Source organism: Nanorana parkeri, unplaced genomic scaffold, assembly GCF_000935625.1.
Source record: "Nanorana parkeri isolate BGI_ZX_2015 unplaced genomic scaffold, ASM93562v1 scaffold1334, whole genome shotgun sequence".
Lineage (NCBI taxonomy): Eukaryota > Metazoa > Chordata > Amphibia > Anura > Dicroglossidae > Nanorana > Nanorana parkeri.
In genome coordinates, this window is record NW_017307602.1 from 403,283 (window position 1) to 425,287 (window position 22,005).

Sequence of the window (22,005 nt, forward strand, 5' to 3'; positions counted from 1 at the left end):
TTGGTCCACGGCAGACCGTGATGCGGTTGCAGGGCTCCACAGTCGCCTGTGGTGGGCTGCAGGTGCGGCGCACGGCCCCAAATCTAGTTCTCGGCTTTGCGGCCTGGTGGGGTATGGGCGGCTGCCATCTTGGTTTTGGGCAGATGCCCTCACTAGTGGTCTCACTTCCCCCCGTGCGCCCTGTGGGTGCTCTAGGGGCATGGTGGGGTGGTCCTGTCTTCCCTGGAAGGTCCAGGCCAGCTGCAGGCCGCAGTGCTTGTCTGTCGTTTTCTGGGTTCACGCTCTGCCTGGTGCTTGGGACTGCTTGGATGCCGTAAGGGGTGCTTGGTGCTGTGGTCTCCGGGAAGTGTTCATGGCGGGCGCTGTGGTTTTTGGAGCGTGAGAACGGTTTTGCCATGTCTGTCAGGCGGGGTATGTGGGTGCACCTGTGGGGTGGCCCTTTTTTTCTTGCCACTGTGCGCTGTTTGTACGCCTGTGTTGCCCTCCTAAAGCTCTGCGCTGGTCTGCTCTATCAGAGCGAGTACCGCTCCATCAGAGCGGTACTCAAGCTGGTGGCTGCTCCGAGCTCTTCCGTGCCCCCCCGCTTTGGGTTGGGACGCATAAGCGTGGGCGCTCCAGTGAGGTCTTCCCCTTCATCTCCTTCCTGGCGATTTCATTTACATGGAGTGGCAGCGATCCACTGGAGTGGCATCGGTCCTTTTCGGTACCTCGCCATTTTCTCCCGGCGGTGGAACCTCCGGTCTTGTGCCCCCTATCTGGGAACCATATGTTAAATGGATTTTTAGCACAGGGAGATGAAAGAAGAGCTTGCTCTGTCGGCTCAACGCATCGACCTGGTGTTGCAGTATATCCAGAACCGGTGCAAGGGGCTGGAAACTGCTTCTGTTGTTCCGGTGGACGATTCTCCTTCCTTTCGGGATCCCGCTGGTAGGAAGGCTGGGGCTGTCTGGCGGCCTATGTATTCCGTCTCGGGTACTCTCATGTGCCTGGTTTTTGGGCTCAGCCTTGGTCGCTCAGGCCTTGTCGGATTGGGCGAAGATGTTACACCGGGGTCTATCCATGGAGACAGTTTCCCCAGCCTATGTTGAGCTGGGCTGACAGTGGGTGCAGGGCCTGAGATATATTTGCTACTCAGCCTTGGATGCTGCGCCACTGGTGTCAACACTGTCAGCAGTTACACTTCGTCGCCTGCTGGTCGGCTGATCGGGCCGCAGAGACGGCTTTGCCGGAGCTTCCCTTTGCAGGCTTCTTCCCAGGTCTCCTAACATGCCTAGCCTCAGTTCCCCATGCCTCCTTGGTAGCACTTTCCGCATGGAGGTCTCCCCCAGCGCTGGGGTCCAGGGTGTGGGGGCATCTTCGGTTGTTGCGGACCTTTGGTGCGGGAGCTGGTTTCTTCGGGCTACAAGATCGTTTCTGTCTTGTCCTGGGGACCGTTTGCCTCAAAGGGGTGGCCGTTCCGGTGTCCTCCTCGGAAAGGTTCACGTGTTTTTTATTCAAACCGGTTTACTGTACTCTGGAAAGAGGGGATTCAACCTCTCCTGGATCTCGAATGTTTGTATGCCTTGTGTGGGTCCGCAGGTTCCGGATGGAATCCATTAGATCCGTTGGTGTCTTGTTGGTTGCGTGTCTTCATCCGGGGGCTCTGCTGGCTTCTATCAGCATCAAGGATACCTGCTTTCATGTCCCCATTTGTCTTCCCATCAGCGTTATCTTCGGTTTGCGGTGGTAGAGGAACATTTCCAGTTTTCTGGCTCTGCCTTTCGATCTGGCATCAGCCCCTCTGGTGTTCACCTAGGGCTGCCCCCGGTCCTGGCGTTGTTGCGCTGTTGGGGATCTCGATGTGGGGTGCCTGGACGACCTTCTCTTGCAGGCGGAGTCGCACTCCTCTCTGGTGGTGGATTTTGCAGTCACTGTGTGGTCCTTGGAGGTGTTCGGATGGCTGCTGAACTTTCGGAAATCCCATCTCATGGGGTTCCTGGGCCTGATTCTGGACGCTGTCCGGGCCCGGGTTTTTTCTTCTTCTGGACTCACTTCTTGAACTTGGTTTTCATGTGAGGCTGTTGTGGTCTCGTCTTGGGTCACCTATCCGCTTCTACGTGCAGGTGCTGGGCCTCATGGTAGCCTCCTTCGTGACGGTGCTTTACGAGCTGCACCGCACCCGGATCCTGCTGGGGTACATAGGGTCGCAGTGGGCACGTCTCCCTTGTTGCTGGACAGGGAGGTTCGGGGGTCTCTGGTGACCAGCGTTCACCTCGTTTTGGTGGCTCCAGTCAGGCTCTGGTGTCGGGAAAATCCTTCTTGTCCCTACCCTGGATGGTGGTCACTGCGAACCCCAGCCTTCTGGGCGATTCGACTGTCTCCTTCATTGGAAGGGCCGTCTTCAGGGCCTGTCGGGTTCGGTCAGACTACGCCGTGGCGGTGGCTTACTTCAACCACCTAGGCGGCACACGGAGCGTGGGTGGTGGCCGAGATTCTCTCCTGGGCTGAGGAGCATGTTCTGGTTCTTTCCACGGTGTATATTCCAGGAGTGGATTATTGGCAGGCCGGCTTTCTCGGTTCGCCAGTCATTGTCCCCGGGGAGTGGTCATTGCGCCTGGAGATCTATATCAGATCTGCCTTCGCTGGTGGGCGCCGGATGTGGGTCAACTGGCATCTCATCTCAACCGGAATGTCAATCGGTTCTTAGCCCTGGCCCAGGTTACCTGGACGGAGGCAGTGAATGCCCTGGTGGCTTCGTGGGACCGTTACGGTCTGATTTATGCCTTTTCTGCTACTGTATCTTTTGCTGCATCTACGCGGGATAGCGGCCGCAGTCATCCCTGTCATCCTCGTGGCCCAAGATTGGCCAGGATGTGCATGGTACACAGACGTGTTTCGGTTGGTCGTGGACGTTGCTGTCGGCTGCTGCAATGTCCAGACTTTCTGACCCAGGGCCCCGGGTTCCGCCCTTCTTTACCATAGCTGGCTTTAACGGCGTGGCTGTTGTGAGCCAGGTGTTGATGTATTGTGGTTTATTAGGCCTCATTCACACAACGCAAGCAAAATTGTATATTGCGCATATACGAGCATCTATAGGTGTATATGCGTGCACTATATGCAATCCCAGAATGCATCACTCGTAATGGAATTTTTAATGTGCTGTACGCATGTACCTGCGTATATGCGCGTAAATACGCAGAATTACGCTGCCCGGATGCATCTCTGTTCCATTCTGTTTTTGTGCATATATACGCTATGCAAATATACGGCTCCATACGCGCCTGTGTGTATGGAGCCATTTATTTGCATATGGTACAATACGCACGTACGCGCGGCAGTGTGAATGAGGCCTTAGATGCAGTTTTCTCCACCATGCTTGGGGCTTGCTGAGCCGTTTCTCGAAAGTTATACCATCGCACGTGGGTGGCCTACTTTGCCTAGTGTGAAGCGGGGGGGTCTACCTCTGTGTTTTTTTGTCTCTGTGAGCAGAATTTTTGTTTCTGCTAGAAGTTGGGTGGATGGTGGTTTGGCCTTTCGCTCGGTGGCAGCCCAGGTTCTGCCCTGGCAGTTGTTTTTCAGCAACCATTGGTGTCAAATGCCTTGCTTTGCGCTTTTGTTCAGGGGGTTACACGTCTTGCTCATCCTGTTCCTTCTGCTTTGTTGCCTTGGGATCCGGCATTGGTGCTTGAGTCTGTCCCAAAAGGTGGCCTTTTTTTGTCTTTCAAAGTTTTTATTAGTTTTGTTACTTATAACAAAAAATGAAAAACATATATTAATACAATTATATAACACAAATATATTAAGTTTTCCCCTTGCCATTGAGAAATGCGACTAATTATCGCTTAATCTACACATGATAAATCCCTTTGGTAGGGAAGTTCGCACTGCCCACCTGGGGGAAAATTGAATGAAAACACTATTTCATTAGAGAAAAAGTAAAGAAAAAAAACAAGGAAGGAAGCAAGCAAAAGATTGCGAAGTTGCAGACTCGTGAGTTCCTAGTACCTAAACTTACAACTAGCCTAAAGAAGATGTGGCAGTTCCTGGGAGATTTGAGATCCCTTGATAATTCATCCATGGTTTCCAGACTACTTCAAAATTGATGTGTCTATCTTGCAAGATACTATAAAGCTTCTCATGAATCATAATCCAATTTAATTTGGACAAAACCAGAGAGAATGGTACATTTTCTGCTTTCCAGGACCGAGCAATAGAGGTCTTAGCCGCTAAAAAGAGTAAGCGTTTGCCCTGCGCTCTCGAAATGCCTGGGACCGGTTTATTCAATAATAAATATTGCGGGTCTCTTGGAACATGAAACTGGAGGCTCTCAAAGAGCAGGGCAAATAACTTATTCCAAAAGCGATGCAATTTTGGACACAGCCACCAAATATGGAACATAGTGCCTTGTTGATTGCATCCTCTAAAACATAGAGGGCTAGTGCCAGGGAATATAGTTGCCAGCCTGGCTGGAACCAGGTACCATCTGGAAAACACTTTATAATTAGCCTCTGATGGAGAGACATTAGGGATTCCCAACATCAACCTCCTGGTGCATTGTTGCCATTCTTCCTTCGAAAGGGCTACACCTAGGTCAGATTCCCATGCGACCATATAAGCTAATTTCGTGATTGGACCAAGTAATGCAGCATACATTAAAGAGATCCCCCCATTGCCCAGGCCCCCTCAGGCACCACCGCTCAAACTGTATCAGCAACGGAGCACCAGCTTCGGGGATATGTAACGATTTCAGGTAATGATGCATTTGTCTAAATCTGAACATTCCCGACCGAGGCATCTGTAAAGTATTTAAACAATAGGAAAGAGAAATTGGTTTGTGAAGTATTATAAAATCTCCAATTCTGTACAGACCTTTGTCAACCCACCATTGAAAGGCTTTCTGCTGTAGTCCTGGTGCAAAATTTACATTATTGAACAGTGGTGCAAGAGGGGTGTGGGAGGAAATAATCCCTTCCTTAGCTCGTAACCCATTCCATAGAGCCATAGAATGTCGCAAGGTAGGTAGCATATTCTTCGGCCTTTGCCTGGGAGTCGTCCATTTTAATGACTCAATGGAAGTGCCACTAAGTGTGCTTGTCTCTATATTGACCCAGTCAGGGATGACTGCCGCAGAGTATACAGAGGAAAATTGTATCATCTGTGCGGCCCTATAATAATGAAGCAAGTTCGGCACCGCCAGGCCCCCCTGATGTTTGGGTTTAAAGAGCATGGCACGGGAGATTCTGGGGTGTTTGTCCCCCAAATTTACCAATGGATGCCTGCAATTTAGTGACTTCTACCCGTTGAATCGGGGTTGGTAATGTCCTAAATTAGTACAGAATTTTGGGGGTTAGGGTCATTTTGATTGATTGTATACGACCCAGCCAAGATGGATTGAAAGAAGACCATCTTCTTATATCTTCCCTAAGGGATTTAAATAGTGGAGGATAATTTGCTGTATACAATTGCGTGTAGGACGTGGTAATCTTTACCCCAAGGTACTGAAGGCAGTTGACTCGCCATTCAAATGGAAAGAGGTCTTAAGGCCGGACCACAGCTCCAAAGGGAGGTTGATATTAAGTGCCACGGATTTGGAGGCATTGACTCGGAGGCCTGAGATCCGTGAGAATTCGTCGAGCAGGGCCATGATATTGGGTAGAGAGACAAGAGCGGAGGTCACAAAGAGCAGCATATCATCGGCAAATAGAGCACATTTATGTTCCTCTGACTGGCATTTAATCCCTCTAATATCAGGGCTACCTCGAAGCAATATAGCTAAAGGTTCAATCGCCAAAGCAAATAGCAGAGGCGAGAGGGGGCATCCCTGTCTCGTCCCTCTACGTATCGAAATAGGGTCTGACACATAGCCCTGCAGGTGGATCTGCGCTGAGGGTGAGGAGTAAAGTACTTGCACTATATGAAGGAAATAAGGTCCACACCCCCAGTGTTTAAGCAACTGCAGCAAGTAATCCCAGGAGACCGAGTCAAATGCCTTCTGTAAGTCTAAAGAGAGTAGCATTCCTTTTTGAGCGGGAGTGCCCTCCAAAGGGATGGTTTAGCAATGAAATAAGGTCGATTATCCTCCTGACCTGATCTGGGCCCTGCCTACTCTGAATAAAGCCTACTTAATCCTGATGAATATAGTTTCCTAAGAATATCTTCAATCTATTTGCTTACATTTTTGATAGAAACTTGATGTCATTATTAATTAGTGAAATCGGTCTATAGTTAGAGACCTCGCCTGGATGTTTGTTGGGCTTTGGAATAATGCTTATGACGGCTCTGTTCAGGTCCAGGTCTAGAGAGGTCCCACAGTGTAGAGAATTAAAAAATGCTTCCATATGGGGGGCTAACATCTCTACATGTTTTTTATAGTAAGAGATAGATAAGCCATCTGGACCTGGAGCTGAGGCCACTTTCGCCATTTTGATTACCGCCTTAATTTCTGACAAAGCGATCGGTGCCTCTAGGATTTGCTTGTGGTCAGACTTTAAAGCCGGGATCGAAAAACTGTCAAAGAACTTAACCACCCGCTCTCCCGGGGACCGCGATTGAGCTTCATATAATTTGGAGTAACATTTATGAAACTCCTGAAGGACTTTTTTTTGATTCTGGGTGTAACTTCCAGTAGTGCACCTAATTTTAGAAATTGGAGCATTACGGGGTCTAGGAGACAATTTAGAGGCCAAGAGTGAGCCTATTCGATCTTTATGTAGGTAGAGTCCTTTAGCTGACCAGCGGAGGCTTTTTTCTGCCCTTGTAGTCAAGAGCAATGTGGTTTCAATGTGGTGGAGAAGGGAGGGGCTGGGATGATGTTTATGTTGTTGGGACAGCGTTTTTAATTTCCCCTCCAATTCCATCACACATCTAGAGGTTTGTTTTTTAAGTCTAGTAGACTGTTCAATGAATTTGCCCCGAATGGTTGCCTTATGAGCTGCCCAGATAACAACTGGAGAGATATTTGAATCAGAGTTGTGCCGATATTTCATCATTTTAACGCAGGTGTACTCAGTAATGATTCATTTAGTCTCCACTGGAATGGTTTGTTGAAGTCACGAGCAAAGGAGATGCTCATCGTAACTAAAGAATGGTCGGACCAGACACTATCTTTAATATAAGAAGAAATCACTAGAGGGGCCAGTACAGAAGAGATACAAAATATGATCTAATCTCGCATAGGTCCCGCGTGCGTAAGAGAAGTGTGTGTAGTCCCTTTTTTAGGGGTTTTGTTCCCTCCAGATGTCAATCAAGGAGTATGTATGCAACAGTCTGGCGAATTCTAAACCTGCTTTAGCAGGTGAATTAGACTTAGACTTCCCTTTGTAAGTCTTGTCTAGTGTAGAGTCCAATGCAATATTGGCGTCTCCTGCACAAACAATTGTCCCCTCCATATGTGATAACAAAGCTCTCATCATGGAGGAAAAAAAGATATTTGGGTGGTGTTCGGAGCATAATAAGATATTAATGGAAATAATTGGTCATCGATATGTCCTTTAAGAAAAATATACCGGCCCCCTGGGTCTCTAACCTCGAGGGAAACAAGGAAAGAGATCCCTGAGGCAAAGCATATAGCCACCCCCTTTGTTTTATCCACTGCATTTGCCCAAAAACATTTTGGGTAATGTTTATGCATAAAAGATGGAGAATAAGTAGCAGGGAAGTGGGTCTCTTGGAGGAAAAGGATATCTATATGGTGTGAATAATAATTCTGGAAAGCCTTCCTTCTCTTAATTGGAGAATTTAGACCCTGGGTATTATGTGAAGCAAAGGACAAGGGTTTACCCACTACCTTAGGGGTCATAAGGCTTTTTAATACCAGCTGTAGTCTAGGCCTCTTAGAGCATCCCAGACCTCAAGTTTATGCACTTGGAGGCAAGATATCCGATGTCTCCTAGAGTCTGCCCAAAGCAATAAAAAAATGAAAAAAAGAATTACAAATACAATTTTTAAGAAAACATAAGAGAAAAAAAGATAGAAAAGAGAAGGAGGGGGGAAGAGGACCAGTCGGGGGATAGAATCCCCCTTCCGTATCAATTTAACTCGATCAACCTTAGTTGATCGATATTTTGGTCTAGGCCCCAGGCCACCCTGGGAACTAGAGCAAACTGGAGCGCACGACCACCTACGGCGGGCGGGGCCCACCGCAATACAAGCTGAATGATGCATATTAACAATAAGTCTTACAGTATCTAGAATGCATATCCTATTGGAATATACCCCAACCTAAACAAAGTGATGCATATTAACAGTGTATATAACAATATCTAGAATGCATGTATTATTATCTTATCACTTCTCTTCTTCTTCAAGGTACAGGTGAAACTCGAATAATTAGAATATCGTGCAAAGTTCATTTATTTCACTAATGCAACTTAAAAGGTGAAACTAATATATGAGATAGACTCATTACATGCAAAGAAAGATAATTCAAGCCGTGATTTGTCATAATTGTGATGATTATGGCTTACAGCTCATGAAAACCCCAAGAACCCCAAATCCACAACCTCAAAAAAGTAGATTATTACATGCAATCAATAAAACAAGGATTGTACATAGAACAATATCGGACCTCTGAAAAGTACAAGCATGCATATGTACTCAGTACTTGGTTTGGGCCCCTTTTGCAGCACTTACTGCCATTACTTTTGCACGATATTCTAATTATTCGAGTTTCACCTGTATAAGGACTCAATTATCTATAGGTTCTCTAGGGCCTTGCAATTGGGATAATGTCCTTCTGCCTTGCTTCTCCCACAGAGGCGAGAGTGAGCCTTTAGCCTGCTGTAAAGATGGCTTAGGGTCAGCTGTAGATAGTGGCAAATGGTCTTTGGGGGTTATCCCTAATCGCTTCAGCAAGTTTTTGCCCTCTGAAAAGTTAGTAATAGAATAGGATTGATTCTTAAAGAAAAATAGCAGGCGAAATGGAAATGCCTACCTATAGTTCACCCCTTGTTGTGTTAGGGCTAGTAACAGTGGTTTCAGAGAGTGTCTTTTTTGAATAGTCACTGGCGATAGATCCGCATAAATCTGTATACGTTGGCCCATAAAAATCAGTTCTGGTGCAGTCTTTGCTTTTTTTTAATGATTCTTTTATATGACAATAATGCGGTTTCACTATAATGTCCCTTGAGGAGCCCTCAAAGCGCATTGCTGTTGATGCGCGGTGAACTCTATCCAGTTCTAATTGAGGGTTTGTGACATCTGGTAGTAAGTCTCTCAAGAAGGTTTGAACAGCAGTTTTAAGATCTAAAATGGTTTCAGGGGCTCCCTTGATTCTAAAGTTATGGCGTCGAGATCTATTTTCTAGATCATCAATTTTAGACAGCGCCTCCTCTAATTGCCTCTGAACATCTTGGATGCAGGAGGTGTATAATTAGTGCGTTCTATCGTTGCATCTAGCTTACTCTCAATCGGCTCAATGCGAGAGCCCAGCTCTCTCAGATCACCCCTGATTTCTGTGGTGATTTCCCTTGCCATACAGGATAGACCACGATCTAGCATGCTTGAAAATTTAGAGATTAAATCAGTGTGGGAGTCCTTATCTTGAGGAGAGTTTACATTGTCCTGCCCATCACTCTTATGCCGTTCAGTACTGGAGGGATCATATAGGGGGAGCCTCATACCTGCAATCGTGTGTTCCAGCAAGGACAGTGTTGAAGCTGGGGATCTCTGTTCCGAGGGCCCCCCCCTCAGCTAGCGGGCCCTTCTTTGAGCGGTTCTTCATCCCCTTTTGCTTCCCCCCAGCCATACCGAGCGGCCCGAGTTTGGGAGTCCGTAAGTCTCCTCTCAGGTAGCGGCGTTAGTGCTGGAGCGGGTCAGGTGGGATGTCGGTGCCCGCCGTGGTACGGAGCTCGCGGCTTACGCAGCCATCTTAGGAGCCTCGCGCATGCCTTTTTTTGGGTGGTGTTTACTTTCGTTCGCAGGGTTCAGAGTTGGCGGTCTTGTCTTGCAGGTCGCCGTTATGGGTCCTTCATAGGCACCAGGTTGTTCTGCGTCCTCGGTCATCCTCCCTACCTCAGGGGGTTTTCGGCGTTTCATTGAATGAGGACGTCGTTTTACCTTCTCTATGTCCGAAGCCCGTTCATAGGAAGAGAGAGCATTGCATGTGGTTCGCGCTCTCCACGTCTATATGGGGGCTGCGGCTTTCTTCTGAGTCAGATTCCTTGTGGTTAGAGACGGCCCTTGCAGAGGGCCGCATCTTCGGCTGCCATCTCTCGATGGATTCGTAATGCGATTGTTCACGCGTATGCCATTAAGGGGCGTGAGCATCTTTTTCCTGTCTCTGCCCATTCCGCTGGGGCAGTTGGGGCCATGGTGCCTCTGTTTTCTCGGGTTTGTAAGGCCGCTACTTTGTCTTCTGTTCACACCTTTGCCAAGTTTTCTGAGGTGTTTGTTTTGCATCTGCGGATGCTGACTGGGACGCAAGGTTTTGCAGGCGGCCCTTTCGTGGGGTCTTGTTGGGGATATTGGTTTTGCCCACCCCTCTGCCTGTTACTGCTTTGGGACGTCCCTATGGTACGTGATCTACGATCTGTTCCCTGTGTCCTTCAATGAACGGAAGAGAAAATATGATTTTTGTACTCGCCGTAAAATCCTTTTCGTTCCGTTCATTTAAGGACACAGGTCACGCCCTCTGTATTTGGGTGTGTACTCGTAACTGCTTGTTACTTACTGGAGACTTGTCAACATGTGGGGGGTTTGGCCACCAGCAGGGGCTGCCCCTAGGCTGGTTAAGTCTTTTTGGTGTGTGTCTAGCATCCTTCTCCTGCCGGGGGCGATATACCCTACATGATCTACGATCCCTGTGTCCTTCAATAAACGGAGAGAAAAGGATTTTACGGTGAGTACCAAAATCCTATTTTTCCCATCTCCAGGTTGAGCTTGTCACTAATGTCATATAGCAGAATTTTAGCCAAATGATTATTGCCTCTGTTATTGCTGGTTGAGTCGATTTCATGCGATAAGATACCTGTAACTAACTTCACTCTCATAACTTTTGGGTGCCGCTGCCTCCTTACGTTATCCTTAGTCAAATGTGACTGTAAATTCCCTGCTCTTTCCCTCGTCCACTGCCCCCTTTCTTCTTTATTAATGGACTATGTCTGTTTATTATTGTTGTCTTTGTTTATATGCTGTTTGTAAATTGGAAAACGTTTTTTCTCATTAAATATTTATTTGAAATAAAGAAATACATATTTAAAACAGAAGTAAACCACTGTGAGTGGTGAGTTTTTTTCATATTGTGCCCCTCCCACCAAACTCAAACCTACTTCAAATCAAAGACCTAGGGAAGATGTCCCTGGGTCTCGGAAGAGGTATTTCTTAAACAAGCAATGATTTGGTATTTTGGTTGAAACATTATAATTACGTGTTGATTTTGGGGGAGGAACAAAGGAAGGTACCATATGCATACATTACACTTTGGCTTCAAACGATTGGTCACTGTCGCTACTATTTTTTGTTCTATACAAGCACTTCCAGATGTTGAGTTCGAAATCCTGTTGTAACAGACTATAAGGTAAAATAGTTTAGGATTGCAAATGACTTCTTTGGAGTACACAGCACAAAGGTTTTTACAATATCCTGTTCAAGGAACTTGCAAAGTACATACTGTAGAGCACATTAAAACATTAGGCCTTTTAAAGCAACATCATTCACAGATCCCACTTGATCATTTCTTGGTTTCAGGTTGTCATAGCATATTGTTATGACAATTCTCAAACTTGCTGGCAGTCACATGACATTGTGTGAAATGACAAACGTTCACTTGTCGCTTTTTATTATTATTATTCTAGCGCTCACCCCCGAAGGAATGATTGGGTCTTCCATAGCCTGTCTAGGGATTTCTAAAACACATGGCTGCCCCAATAGCACTTACTACCTCCAGTGGCGACCGACAAAGTGAAGTCCAGGCAATAGATCCAAGATGATTCTCTTTTATTGCTGAAACTCCAGGGAGAGAGGTAGAGGGTCAGGTACATCCAGGATGAGGTAGACTCCTTTTCTTAGAAATCGAGCATAGTAACTGCTGCCATCACAGACTTGGACCTTTAAGCCGTACCGGCAATCTGTGTGGAGAACATCTGGCAAGCAGTACTTTTGAAGTTCTTGTCCATGTTCAACTCCAACATGAGTGGCTGACCACTGGGCCTCCAGGCTCAGGCCCCAGTGTCCAGGCTTAGGCCTAGCCAATTCTGTCTCTCAGCAGCCACCTGCCCCCAGGAGGACCCTGGGGGAGGGAAGAGACTGTTGCATCAGCCACACTGAGCATTTATCTCCTCTCCCAGCATGCATCACTGCTACAGCCCTACAGTGATTGGCCGGGAGACATAAATGCTCAGAGCAATCCTTATTGGCTGCTCTGCTCTGTGTGGTACCACACCCAGCAACAGGCAGATACAGCTTCACAGATTGCTCTGTAATAATTAAACTGAATATGGACTACAGATATATTTTAGCACTCCTATTAGCAGGGTGCTACATTATAAAATAAACTGCACAGGAAACGGGGAAGAAGTTGTCTTCATATATGATAATGAACTTTTTATTTTTCATCTTAGATATAGAAATTTGTCTGGATGCTGATGGGGTTGTTTTATCTAAAGAAAATTTGAAGGGATCTTCTAAAAGGTCAGCATGATACTGTTAAAGTATTCTAGTGTTTGTAATACTTTTTAGATACGGATTCAGCTTACTAATGTGTTCTAGTGATTTAGAAACCTTATTTCTTATAACCGATTTTAATTATGTATGCACAGGGACAGACATATTTGCTCATTACATAATTGGGCTCTGTGCTTTAATATGCTACAAAATGCTGCTCCATACCACAACATGCTGCTGCTTCTAAACTGTGTGTCTTTCAGCCTGTTGAACACTGAAAAGAATGAAACAACTATCGTATCTCAACAGTTTTTAAAGGTTAAGTTTATCTTTCAGACCATGCTTCATGTTCAGGGCTTGACGAGTAGCTTCCAGGCCAGCCGTTGTAATTACACGGACGGCCGGGAGCTTTACATTCAAGCGATCGGGCGTCTCTAGAGATGCCCGATCGCTTGTATTAGCAGCCGCTGTCACTGCCGCTCTCGAGATCCGCTGTGCCCGGTGCGGCCGGGACCGGCACGGCTGCTCTGTGACAGGAGATCAAAGGGAGTTTAGTACACGATCTCCCTTTGATCTCCTCTCCGTCCCCGAATACAGGAAGTCATGTATATTACATAACTTCCGGCATTCAGCTGTCATTCCCAGCTACAGAAGCTGGTGAAGCAGATCTCTCTGGGGGTCCCTAGGTGACATTAGGAGTCTTGGAGACCCCTGATGTCTCCATAAGGAGGACCTGTCATGTAAATTGGCTATTACATAAAAAAATAGTTTTAATTTAAACTAGGGATGCACCAATAGCGGTTTTTGGGTATAGAGTACGAGCACCGATATTTTGCTTTCAGCACTCACTGAGTATCGGTGCTTCTGTTTGCATGGAGCAGGCTTCCCGGGCAATCAGGAAGCCGTGCAGCGGGTAATGAGATGCTACCCGGCTTCCTGACTGCCAGGGAAGCCGACTCCATGTTGTTTGGCCGGCTTGATTGTGAATGGCTTGGAAGCCGGTTTCCCGGCCAATCAGCATCGAGCCAGCTTCCTGGCCAATCAGGAAACCGGGCGGCGAGTAATTACCTGATTGGTCAGGAAGCTGATTGGCTGGGAAGCTGGCTTCCCAGCCAATCGGCAAGGAGCTGGCTTCCTGGCCAATCAGGAAACTGAGAGGCGGGTCATTAGTCGCTGCCCCACTTCCTGATTGCACGGGAAGCTGGCACCATGTTCCCCTACGGCACTGCCAGTCAGAGGAAATCTTCCTCTGACCAGAAGTTCCGGTATTGGAGAAGATATCGAGCATTTGGGCGAGTACAAGTACTTGCCCAAATACTCTGTATCTGTGCATCCCTAATCAAAACTGTATTGGTCTGTGCTAAATAGCGCTTCTCATTGGTCAGCGTGGTCCCCAGACCACGCTGACCAATGAGTGCTTGCAATTTGAGAGCGAAATTAAAAATGCATAGGGCAGGACTGCGGAAAGGTAAGTATAGCCGGGGGATGGGGGGTTTTGGAAGAGACGGGGGCCAGATTTGATCGGGTAATTCCATTTTCCCATATTACCTGGGAAAGTGAACTTGCCCTTTAATGCACATTGTGCGTGTGAGAGAGTTCTGCTGCCTCGTTACCACAATATGGCACAGTGAAATGGCGGCAGCACTCAATGCACACACACAATGTCCTATGCGTGTGCTTATTTGCATGCAGATGGCGGGGGCATCGGGCTTGGTGTTCATTTTTTGTATTTTATTTTTTACATTGTCACTTTTTTTTTAATATAATTAATTATTTTTTACTTTTTCATAACTTGTTTTTAATTTTTTATTTTTTTTTCCCCCCACCTAATTTTATTCATATCACATAGGGATTTAAAATCCTCTAAGTGATAGTTTGGAGGTGACAGGTTCTCTTTATGAAACCTGCCCTCCAACACAGAACATATGTTCTGTGTAGTTCCTGACAGCTGAGACAGGTGGCGCTGTGATTACAGCGCCACGGTCTGTGATAACACAGAGCAGACGAAAAACGGATACACTGTACGCTTGGCTCTGCTTGTCCGGAGCGGGGCTAAGTGTACAAAAAAACTACTCGCCCGGCGCCCGAAACTGCATTTCCCGGGCGTCGGGCGATAGGAATTCCACACCCCTGAATTAATTCCAGAGGTTATATTCACAGCTTGTGTCTAGATGCTTTCTACAGTCAGTTTATCTGTATTTAGAATAAAATAGAAGTCAGCTGCATCTAGGAATCGATTCTAACTTTAAGCGCAACAATTGTAAAGGCAATTTGATGCTAGGATTTGGTACCAGAGGCATCTAAACTAGAGATGCACAGATACCAAGTATCATACTTGGTACAAGTACAGATACTTTCCCAGCTACTAGACTAGAGGAAAACTCAAAAGTCAGCAGGCAGCTCTCCCTTTGATCTCCTCTCCGGTCCCCGAATGCATGAAGTGATGTATATTACATCACTTCCGCTTTCAGCTGTCATTTTCGGCTACAGATGCCGGTGAGAAGCTGCTGAAGCAGATCTCTGCTTCATCAGCTTCTCTGGGGGTCCCTAGGTGACATTAGGTGTCTTGGAGACCCCTGAAGTCTCCATAAAGAGGACCTGTCATGTGAATTGGCTATCACATAGGGGTTTTTTCCTAATTTTCTTATTCAGTGTGGAAAATAATTATTTGATCCCCTGCAGATTTTGTAAGTTTGCCCACTTACGAAGAAATTAAAGGTCTATAATTTATATCATAGGTGTATTTTAAATGATAGAGACAGACTATCAACCAAAAATCCCCCACAATTGAGTTGCAGTTCAGTGAGTAAAATAAGTATTTGATCCCCAAGCAAAACATGACTCAGTACTTCGTGGAGAAACCCTTGTTGGCAAGCAAAGAGGTAAGACGTTTCTTGCAGTTTGTTACCAGGTTTGCACACATCTCAGGAGGGATTTTGGTCCACTCTTCTTTACAGATCTTCTGTAAATCCTTAAGGTTTCTTGGCTGACTCTTGGCAACTCGAAGTTTCAGCTCCCTCCATAAATTTTCTTAAGGTCTGGAGACTGGCTAGGCCACTCCATGACCTTAATGTGCTTCTTCTTGAGCCACTGCTTTGTTGCCTTGTTTTGGGTTATTGTCATGTTGAAAGACCCATCCACGACCCATCTTCAGAGTTCTGGCTGAGGGATGGATGTTCTCATCCAAGATTTTACAATACATGGCCCCGTCCATTGGCCCATCAATGCGGCAAAGTCGGCCTGTACCGCAGAGAAACAGCCCCAAAGCATAATGTTTCCACCTCCGTGCTTGACTGTAGGGATGGTGTTCTTCGGGTCATAGTCATCATTTTTCTTCCTCCAAACACGGCGAGTCGAGTTAATGCCAAATAGCTAAATTTGGGTCTCATCTGACCACAGCACTTTCTCCCAATCCTTCTCTGAATCATTTAGATGTTTATTGGCCAACTTCCGACAAGCCTGTACATATAAACATAAAACAACACCGGGCGCCTTTCTTGGTGCAATAAACCCTTTTATTTATAAAATTAGGTATACAAAAATATATACTCCCAAAGGAAGCAAGGGTTAGAAACGTCAATGGACTAATGATCCTTAGTGACTACTTAGTGGACAATCCAAGAGCTCTGCTTTTCCCCACAGAGTCACGCTACCACTGCTGAACCCGTTTTCGGGTACATGTCCCCTTCATCAGAGCTGGCACAGAGCTGTGGACTGGTGTCTTTTTATATACATAACAAGTTGTCGTTAGGAGCACCTTCTTAAATTGACAGGACTAATCTGTGTATCACAAAGCCAGTCTGTGGGAGCCAGAATTATTGTTGGTTGGTAGGGGATCAAATACTTATTTTACTCACTGAACTGCAACTCAATGTATAACATTTGTATCGTGGTTTTTTTGGGGGGGGATTTTTGGATGATATTTTGTCTCTATCATTTAAAATACACCTATGATAAAAATTATAGACCTTTAATTTCTTTGCAAGTGGGCAAATTTACAAAATCTGCAGGGGATCAAATAATTATTTTCCTCACTGTATGTTACTTTAAATTATTATTTTTTTACACTAAACTTATTGCCATCACGCTAATAAGCCCCCTATGTAATAGCAGGTAGGGTATGACAGGTCCTCCTTATGGAGACATCAGGGGTCTTTCAGACCCTTAATGACACCTAGGGATCCCAAAGAAGCTTAAAAAATTGTTCCTGTTAGATGATTTGTTGCAGCAAGCAAAATGGCTGAATTCAGGTTTTTCTGAGCACCTTCACAGTTTTATATAGTTACATAGTTGGTCAGGTTGAAAAGAGACACAAGTCCTTCGAGTTCAACCTATAGAGAAAGCTATACCTATAGTGATCTATCCTTATAGAAAGACTTAGGACAGAACTTTGTGGATTGTGTTTCTCTCATTAACTTCATAACATACAATGCAAATGCCAGGCTTTTAACCTTTTTGTTCAAATCTACTTTACAAATTAAAATAAACCCCTTACAAACCCCTCCTAACATTACAAAGAGGAAGAAGCAAGTATACTCTTTTAACCCCTTAAGAAGCTAAGAAACCCTAACCCAAGGACCCAAGTAAAAGCAACTTGAACTGCATTTTTTTTTTAAGCTTATGCTATGTGAAGGTGAACATGTAACAAACAGAAAATAGGTGTTATTTAAATTTGGCTGCGAAAGTGGAAATTTTTAAATAGAAATTAAAATACGCTTCCGGCGCATAGAAATCCGCTGCACTTAAAAGCACAGTTCTCTGCTCTCCCTGTATAATTCCTTCTCATCACCTACATTGCTGCACAACATTAACCATCCTAGCATTATCAGATCCCACACTATCATCTGAATTAATTCCACTCACCACGGACTCATCTGAGGTATCCTCTGCCATAGTATCAATATTTCCAACTACAGGGTCAGACACATTTTTCATTTCCATCCCCGAGTCAGTTTCAGTATGTGACAACATCTTTGTCAGACTTTTCAACATCTACAACACATACATTGCCTCTAACCTCAGAAACCTTAACTGCAGTCATAATAGCACTATGACTCTCTAACTGTTGTTTCAATGACTCAATCTGGGCTAGACAATGAGAATTTGTACTCCTGTAGAGACCAGACAATTCCCTTACAGCAGCCTGTGCATCCTTTAGGTTTTCAGACAATCATTCATTCTTGCGGCTCAACTCATTATTATACTGTACAGTACGTTTATACTCAGTACTAACTTCAGCAGCCTGTTGGATAAAATGTCATTGGCATGATACAATGTTACATTAAAATCAAGCTACCTCCTTTTGGTGCCCATACATGTGTAAATATATTTATATATCATAGACTCCTTGCAAGTCCTAAATCCTGTAATAATTGTATAATCCACTGTGGGCCCAATCTCCGACGCGTTTCGCAACTCTATGTGCTTCCTAAGGGAGGTTGGAGGTATTCTAAAACATTGCATAAAGATAAGTTTAAGTATAATGATCACAAATACCAAATTCTTAATGAAAATAACAAATAATAACAATACAAAACCCACTTCATGTTCACAAAGGTGGCTTGATCCTTAGTCCCACATGCTATTTCGCAATCACCAAGCAGGTGAACCGGTGGGAGGTGGCTGGGGGATAAACAGGACTGAGAAAATGAAACAAGGGGTCATAAATTCCAGGTATTCAAAAGGATTTGTTCAGAGGTAGATTTGTGCAAAGATATGCAGAGATATGAAATATCTATGTTATTAGAAGCAGCTATCTGTCCGTATATACTGACAGAGGACAACAGGATCCCATAAAAATAAATCTAAATGTAGGGCATAACCAATAATAAATAATGGCTTCAGGTAAATATACTCAGAGCCTTGAGGAGCACCTTCAAAATGGTCGCTCCCCACCAAAATCAGTTTAATTACAATATTCTAAATAACGATCCAAATGTTCATCATAATCAGTAGTAAAAACGGACAGTAAATATAGTTGAAACTAGTTTTACCTATTGCAAAAAATCCCATCGTCAGTGTTGTTCAGGATTATTAGTCCATAAAATGGCTCCATGATGAGCCACTTATATATCCCCGGGATGCCATTGCGCATGTCCGCAATTGCGTCATGACGTCAATGGATGCGTCAGACTGGTAGATCAGGCATGCGCATATTCGCGGCAAACATGCGCATAGTTGCCGCAAACAAACGTGCAGATCAATGCTCCTAGAGGATCCAGCCTGGCCACCTCCCACCAGCAGATGGAACTAGGCACACAAACTTATCTTGATGCAATATTTTAGAATACCTCCAACCTCCCTGAGGAAGCACATACAGTTGCGAAACGCGTCGGAGATTGGGCCCACAGTGGATTATACAATTATTACTGGATTTAGGACTTGCAAGGAGTCTATGATATATACATATATTTACACATGTATGGGTACCAAAAGGAGGTAGCTTGATTTTAATGTAACATTGTATCATGCCAATGACCTTTTAAATGTAACCAAGTCTTCAAATTATCTTTATGTATTAAAATATATTTTTATACAAAACCATGTATGTTTGATGGACATTTCGTATGGTCTGGACACTTTAAAAGCTCCGCTTTTCTTTATCTTTCTTGTATTGTTTTCCACAAGCGAAGAATTTGTGTTACACATATTTTCCTTTACGTTTGCTCCACTTTTTGGTGCCGATCATTTTTGCTATACAATTCTGAGCTTGCAGCCATGGATCGGTAGATCCCTGCATGACTTGAACAATGGCCTCAGTGTTTTCCACTTTAGCTACTTTAAAAATTCCTTCCAATATTCAAGTATATTAACACCACAATGGTTACTACAAAAATAATGTTATGGAACTCTGAGTTATTGCCCAATACCTTTGGCACAGAATTACAGAGTACCACACTTTTCCACTGTAATACGCGTAGTATAACTATGCAAAACAATTCCACAATTCAGTGTAACAACCACATATACACAAGCATTATACTGCACTGCCACTGAGGTTCACACAAATAGTAGGGCTGGGGAAATTAACGATTAATTCCTCGATTAATCGTTAAACTTCTTGATTGATTAAAATTATTCTGATCGAAAATGAAAAGACTCACCTCTCCGCCGGCTTCCGGGAGTCCCGTCTGAGATCCGGTGACGTCACGGACATCGACGTCACCGGACTCCTCCCCCCTTCCCCAAGTGGCTCCGTCGGCCAACAAAGGGAAGGGGGTGGAGTCCGTTGACGTTGATGTCTGTAACGTCACCGGACTCCTCCCCCCTTTTCTTCGTTAGCCGACGGAGCCACTTGGGCCGGTGAGTTTGCCCAAGAAGCACCAAGCTTCTGTCTTATCTTAAACATATATATATATGCACTATGTGGCTCTCCATTAACCCCCTCGCCCATCTCGCTCCCAGAAATGTGCCCATTGAAATTTACTGATATTATGTTACAATCAGGTCCTTACATGAAATGGAATGCTGCTGCTACTTCAAATATTAAGCTAATACTTATGTTTAAATCACCCTTAGGGCTTTGCTGTTTTACTATACTATGTAAATACATTTGTAATCCAGCACGTTATTATTCTGAGTTGCCCCACTCAAGCGGCGGCCATATTGAGTGGGGCACGTGAGATTAATAACGTGCTTAGTGTAATCCTAGTTCATTTTATTACTTCACTGCTGTGCTGTATGTGTATAGGCCAATGTAGTTGGATCTGTATGTGCCTTATAATTAATCGATTAAAATTTTCGTGTTCGATTAATCAAAATTTTTTTTAATCATTACCAGCCCTAACAAATAGTACTCCTTTTAAGGCCGGTCACTGAGCTATACCATAACCAAACAACAAAATACAACACAGAAATTACCAAAAAAATCAAGCTGTACATAGAAAAGTTACAAATAGACAAAATAACTATCCTGCACAAAAACAGACATTTGATGCAATCACAAACAAATCGCTTTCAATGGACACCAAAACTCCGTTAAAAGTGAACCAGCTCCACCTAAAACTGAATTTTTTGTTAAAAACTGCAGCACCATTCAATGCCACCTGGGGGCCATGGTTGTGCTACAGAACCTCTGCACAATTCCCTCCCCAGAGCTCCCAGGACAGAAACGAGGACCCTTGCAGGGTGTATCGGGCCCTGTCCGGACCCACTCCTTCCTCTTCTGGTCTGTCCTCTCTACCGCCCCTCCTTTAACCACGATATACAGCTATTTTCCAGGATCGTACTTAGCGACTGAACTTCCCTACATAGAGTTATGGAACCCTGTAGACTATGGCAGACAACGTATATACTTTGCTTAGATAATATAAGCGTTCATTGATCTGACTCTATAAGTCTGGCTTTATATGTCAAATATGTTAGTCTGTTTTATTGTGGACTCGGTGGGTGATGTAAACTCACTATATCCACTGTTACTGTGTTTTATGACATTGATTCAGTCAATAAAGAATTTGGAAAAAAAAAACTGCAGCACCAAAACGAATACCACCAAAAACCAAACTTCAGTTAAAAAACCGCAACAATAGAACTAAAAACTATATTCTAATACTAAAACCGAATAATTTTACTTGAAATATAAAATTCACTACAAAAACAACATGGTGGCAAAGCCGCATGGCTCAGTTCAAAAAACAAAATGGTGGCACTGAGATCTAGTACAAACACAAAGGATTACACTAATAACAGTCCTAGCGCATAGAAAACAAAAACCGCATCAATTTCACCCAAAACTGATTTCCAGCCCAAAAGCGAATAGATTTCTGCTCAGCGCTGAATCTAACAATAGAATAACTCCGCTCAGTATTACACTATACCGCAAAAACTTACCCGGACCGGAATTCTATTATTAACAAGAGAAATTTGCTTCACACAAGAACCCGACTATATAACAAAACACCGACCACACATCTCACATACACAGCAACCCTTCACACAAACCCTCTAATGGTCACCACACACCTCACAATCTGACCATACAATCTTTGTACAATCAACTTCAGATCCACCAAAACTACACAACCCGAGCACTTACCTAGTCCATACAATCAATCTGCATCCAATCAGGCATGCCCCTGCACCACACAGCTGCTTGTAGATCTAAAGGAAACTACACAATTAGATTGTAGGGAGTGTGTTGAGCTTAAGTTGTATTGACTGGGGCCCATAGAGGACAGCAGGACAGGCTTTCTCTCCAATCAATACCCCTATCCCAGGTAAATATCCCAGGTAAATATTAACCCAAAAACCCCAAAATGATACAAAGAGAGCAGACGCAAAAGAGGTTCTTTTGCTGAGGAGAACTTACTGACACAGCTGACAGAGAAAGCAGATTCTGGCTTCAGAAAAACAAAAAATGTCAAAAGTTGAAATACATACTCAATTTGTTCCACTGAACCTGAATCAGCCCTTCCCCCTGTGGTCAGC

At 44.7% G+C, this 22,005-nt stretch overlaps 1 protein-coding gene across 1 annotated transcript in view; it reads left to right on the forward strand.

Moving 5' to 3' along the window:
• The window catches only part of LOC108797774 (FAST kinase domain-containing protein 3, mitochondrial-like), a 72,379-nt gene that overhangs the window by 37,409 nt on the left and 12,965 nt on the right, over window positions 1–22,005 (forward strand). The window contains exon 4 of the mRNA XM_018569431.1: window positions 12,537–12,606. Within this exon, the coding sequence (XP_018424933.1) occupies window positions 12,537–12,606 (70 nt within the window). The remainder of the gene's footprint in view (window positions 1–12,536; window positions 12,607–22,005) is intronic.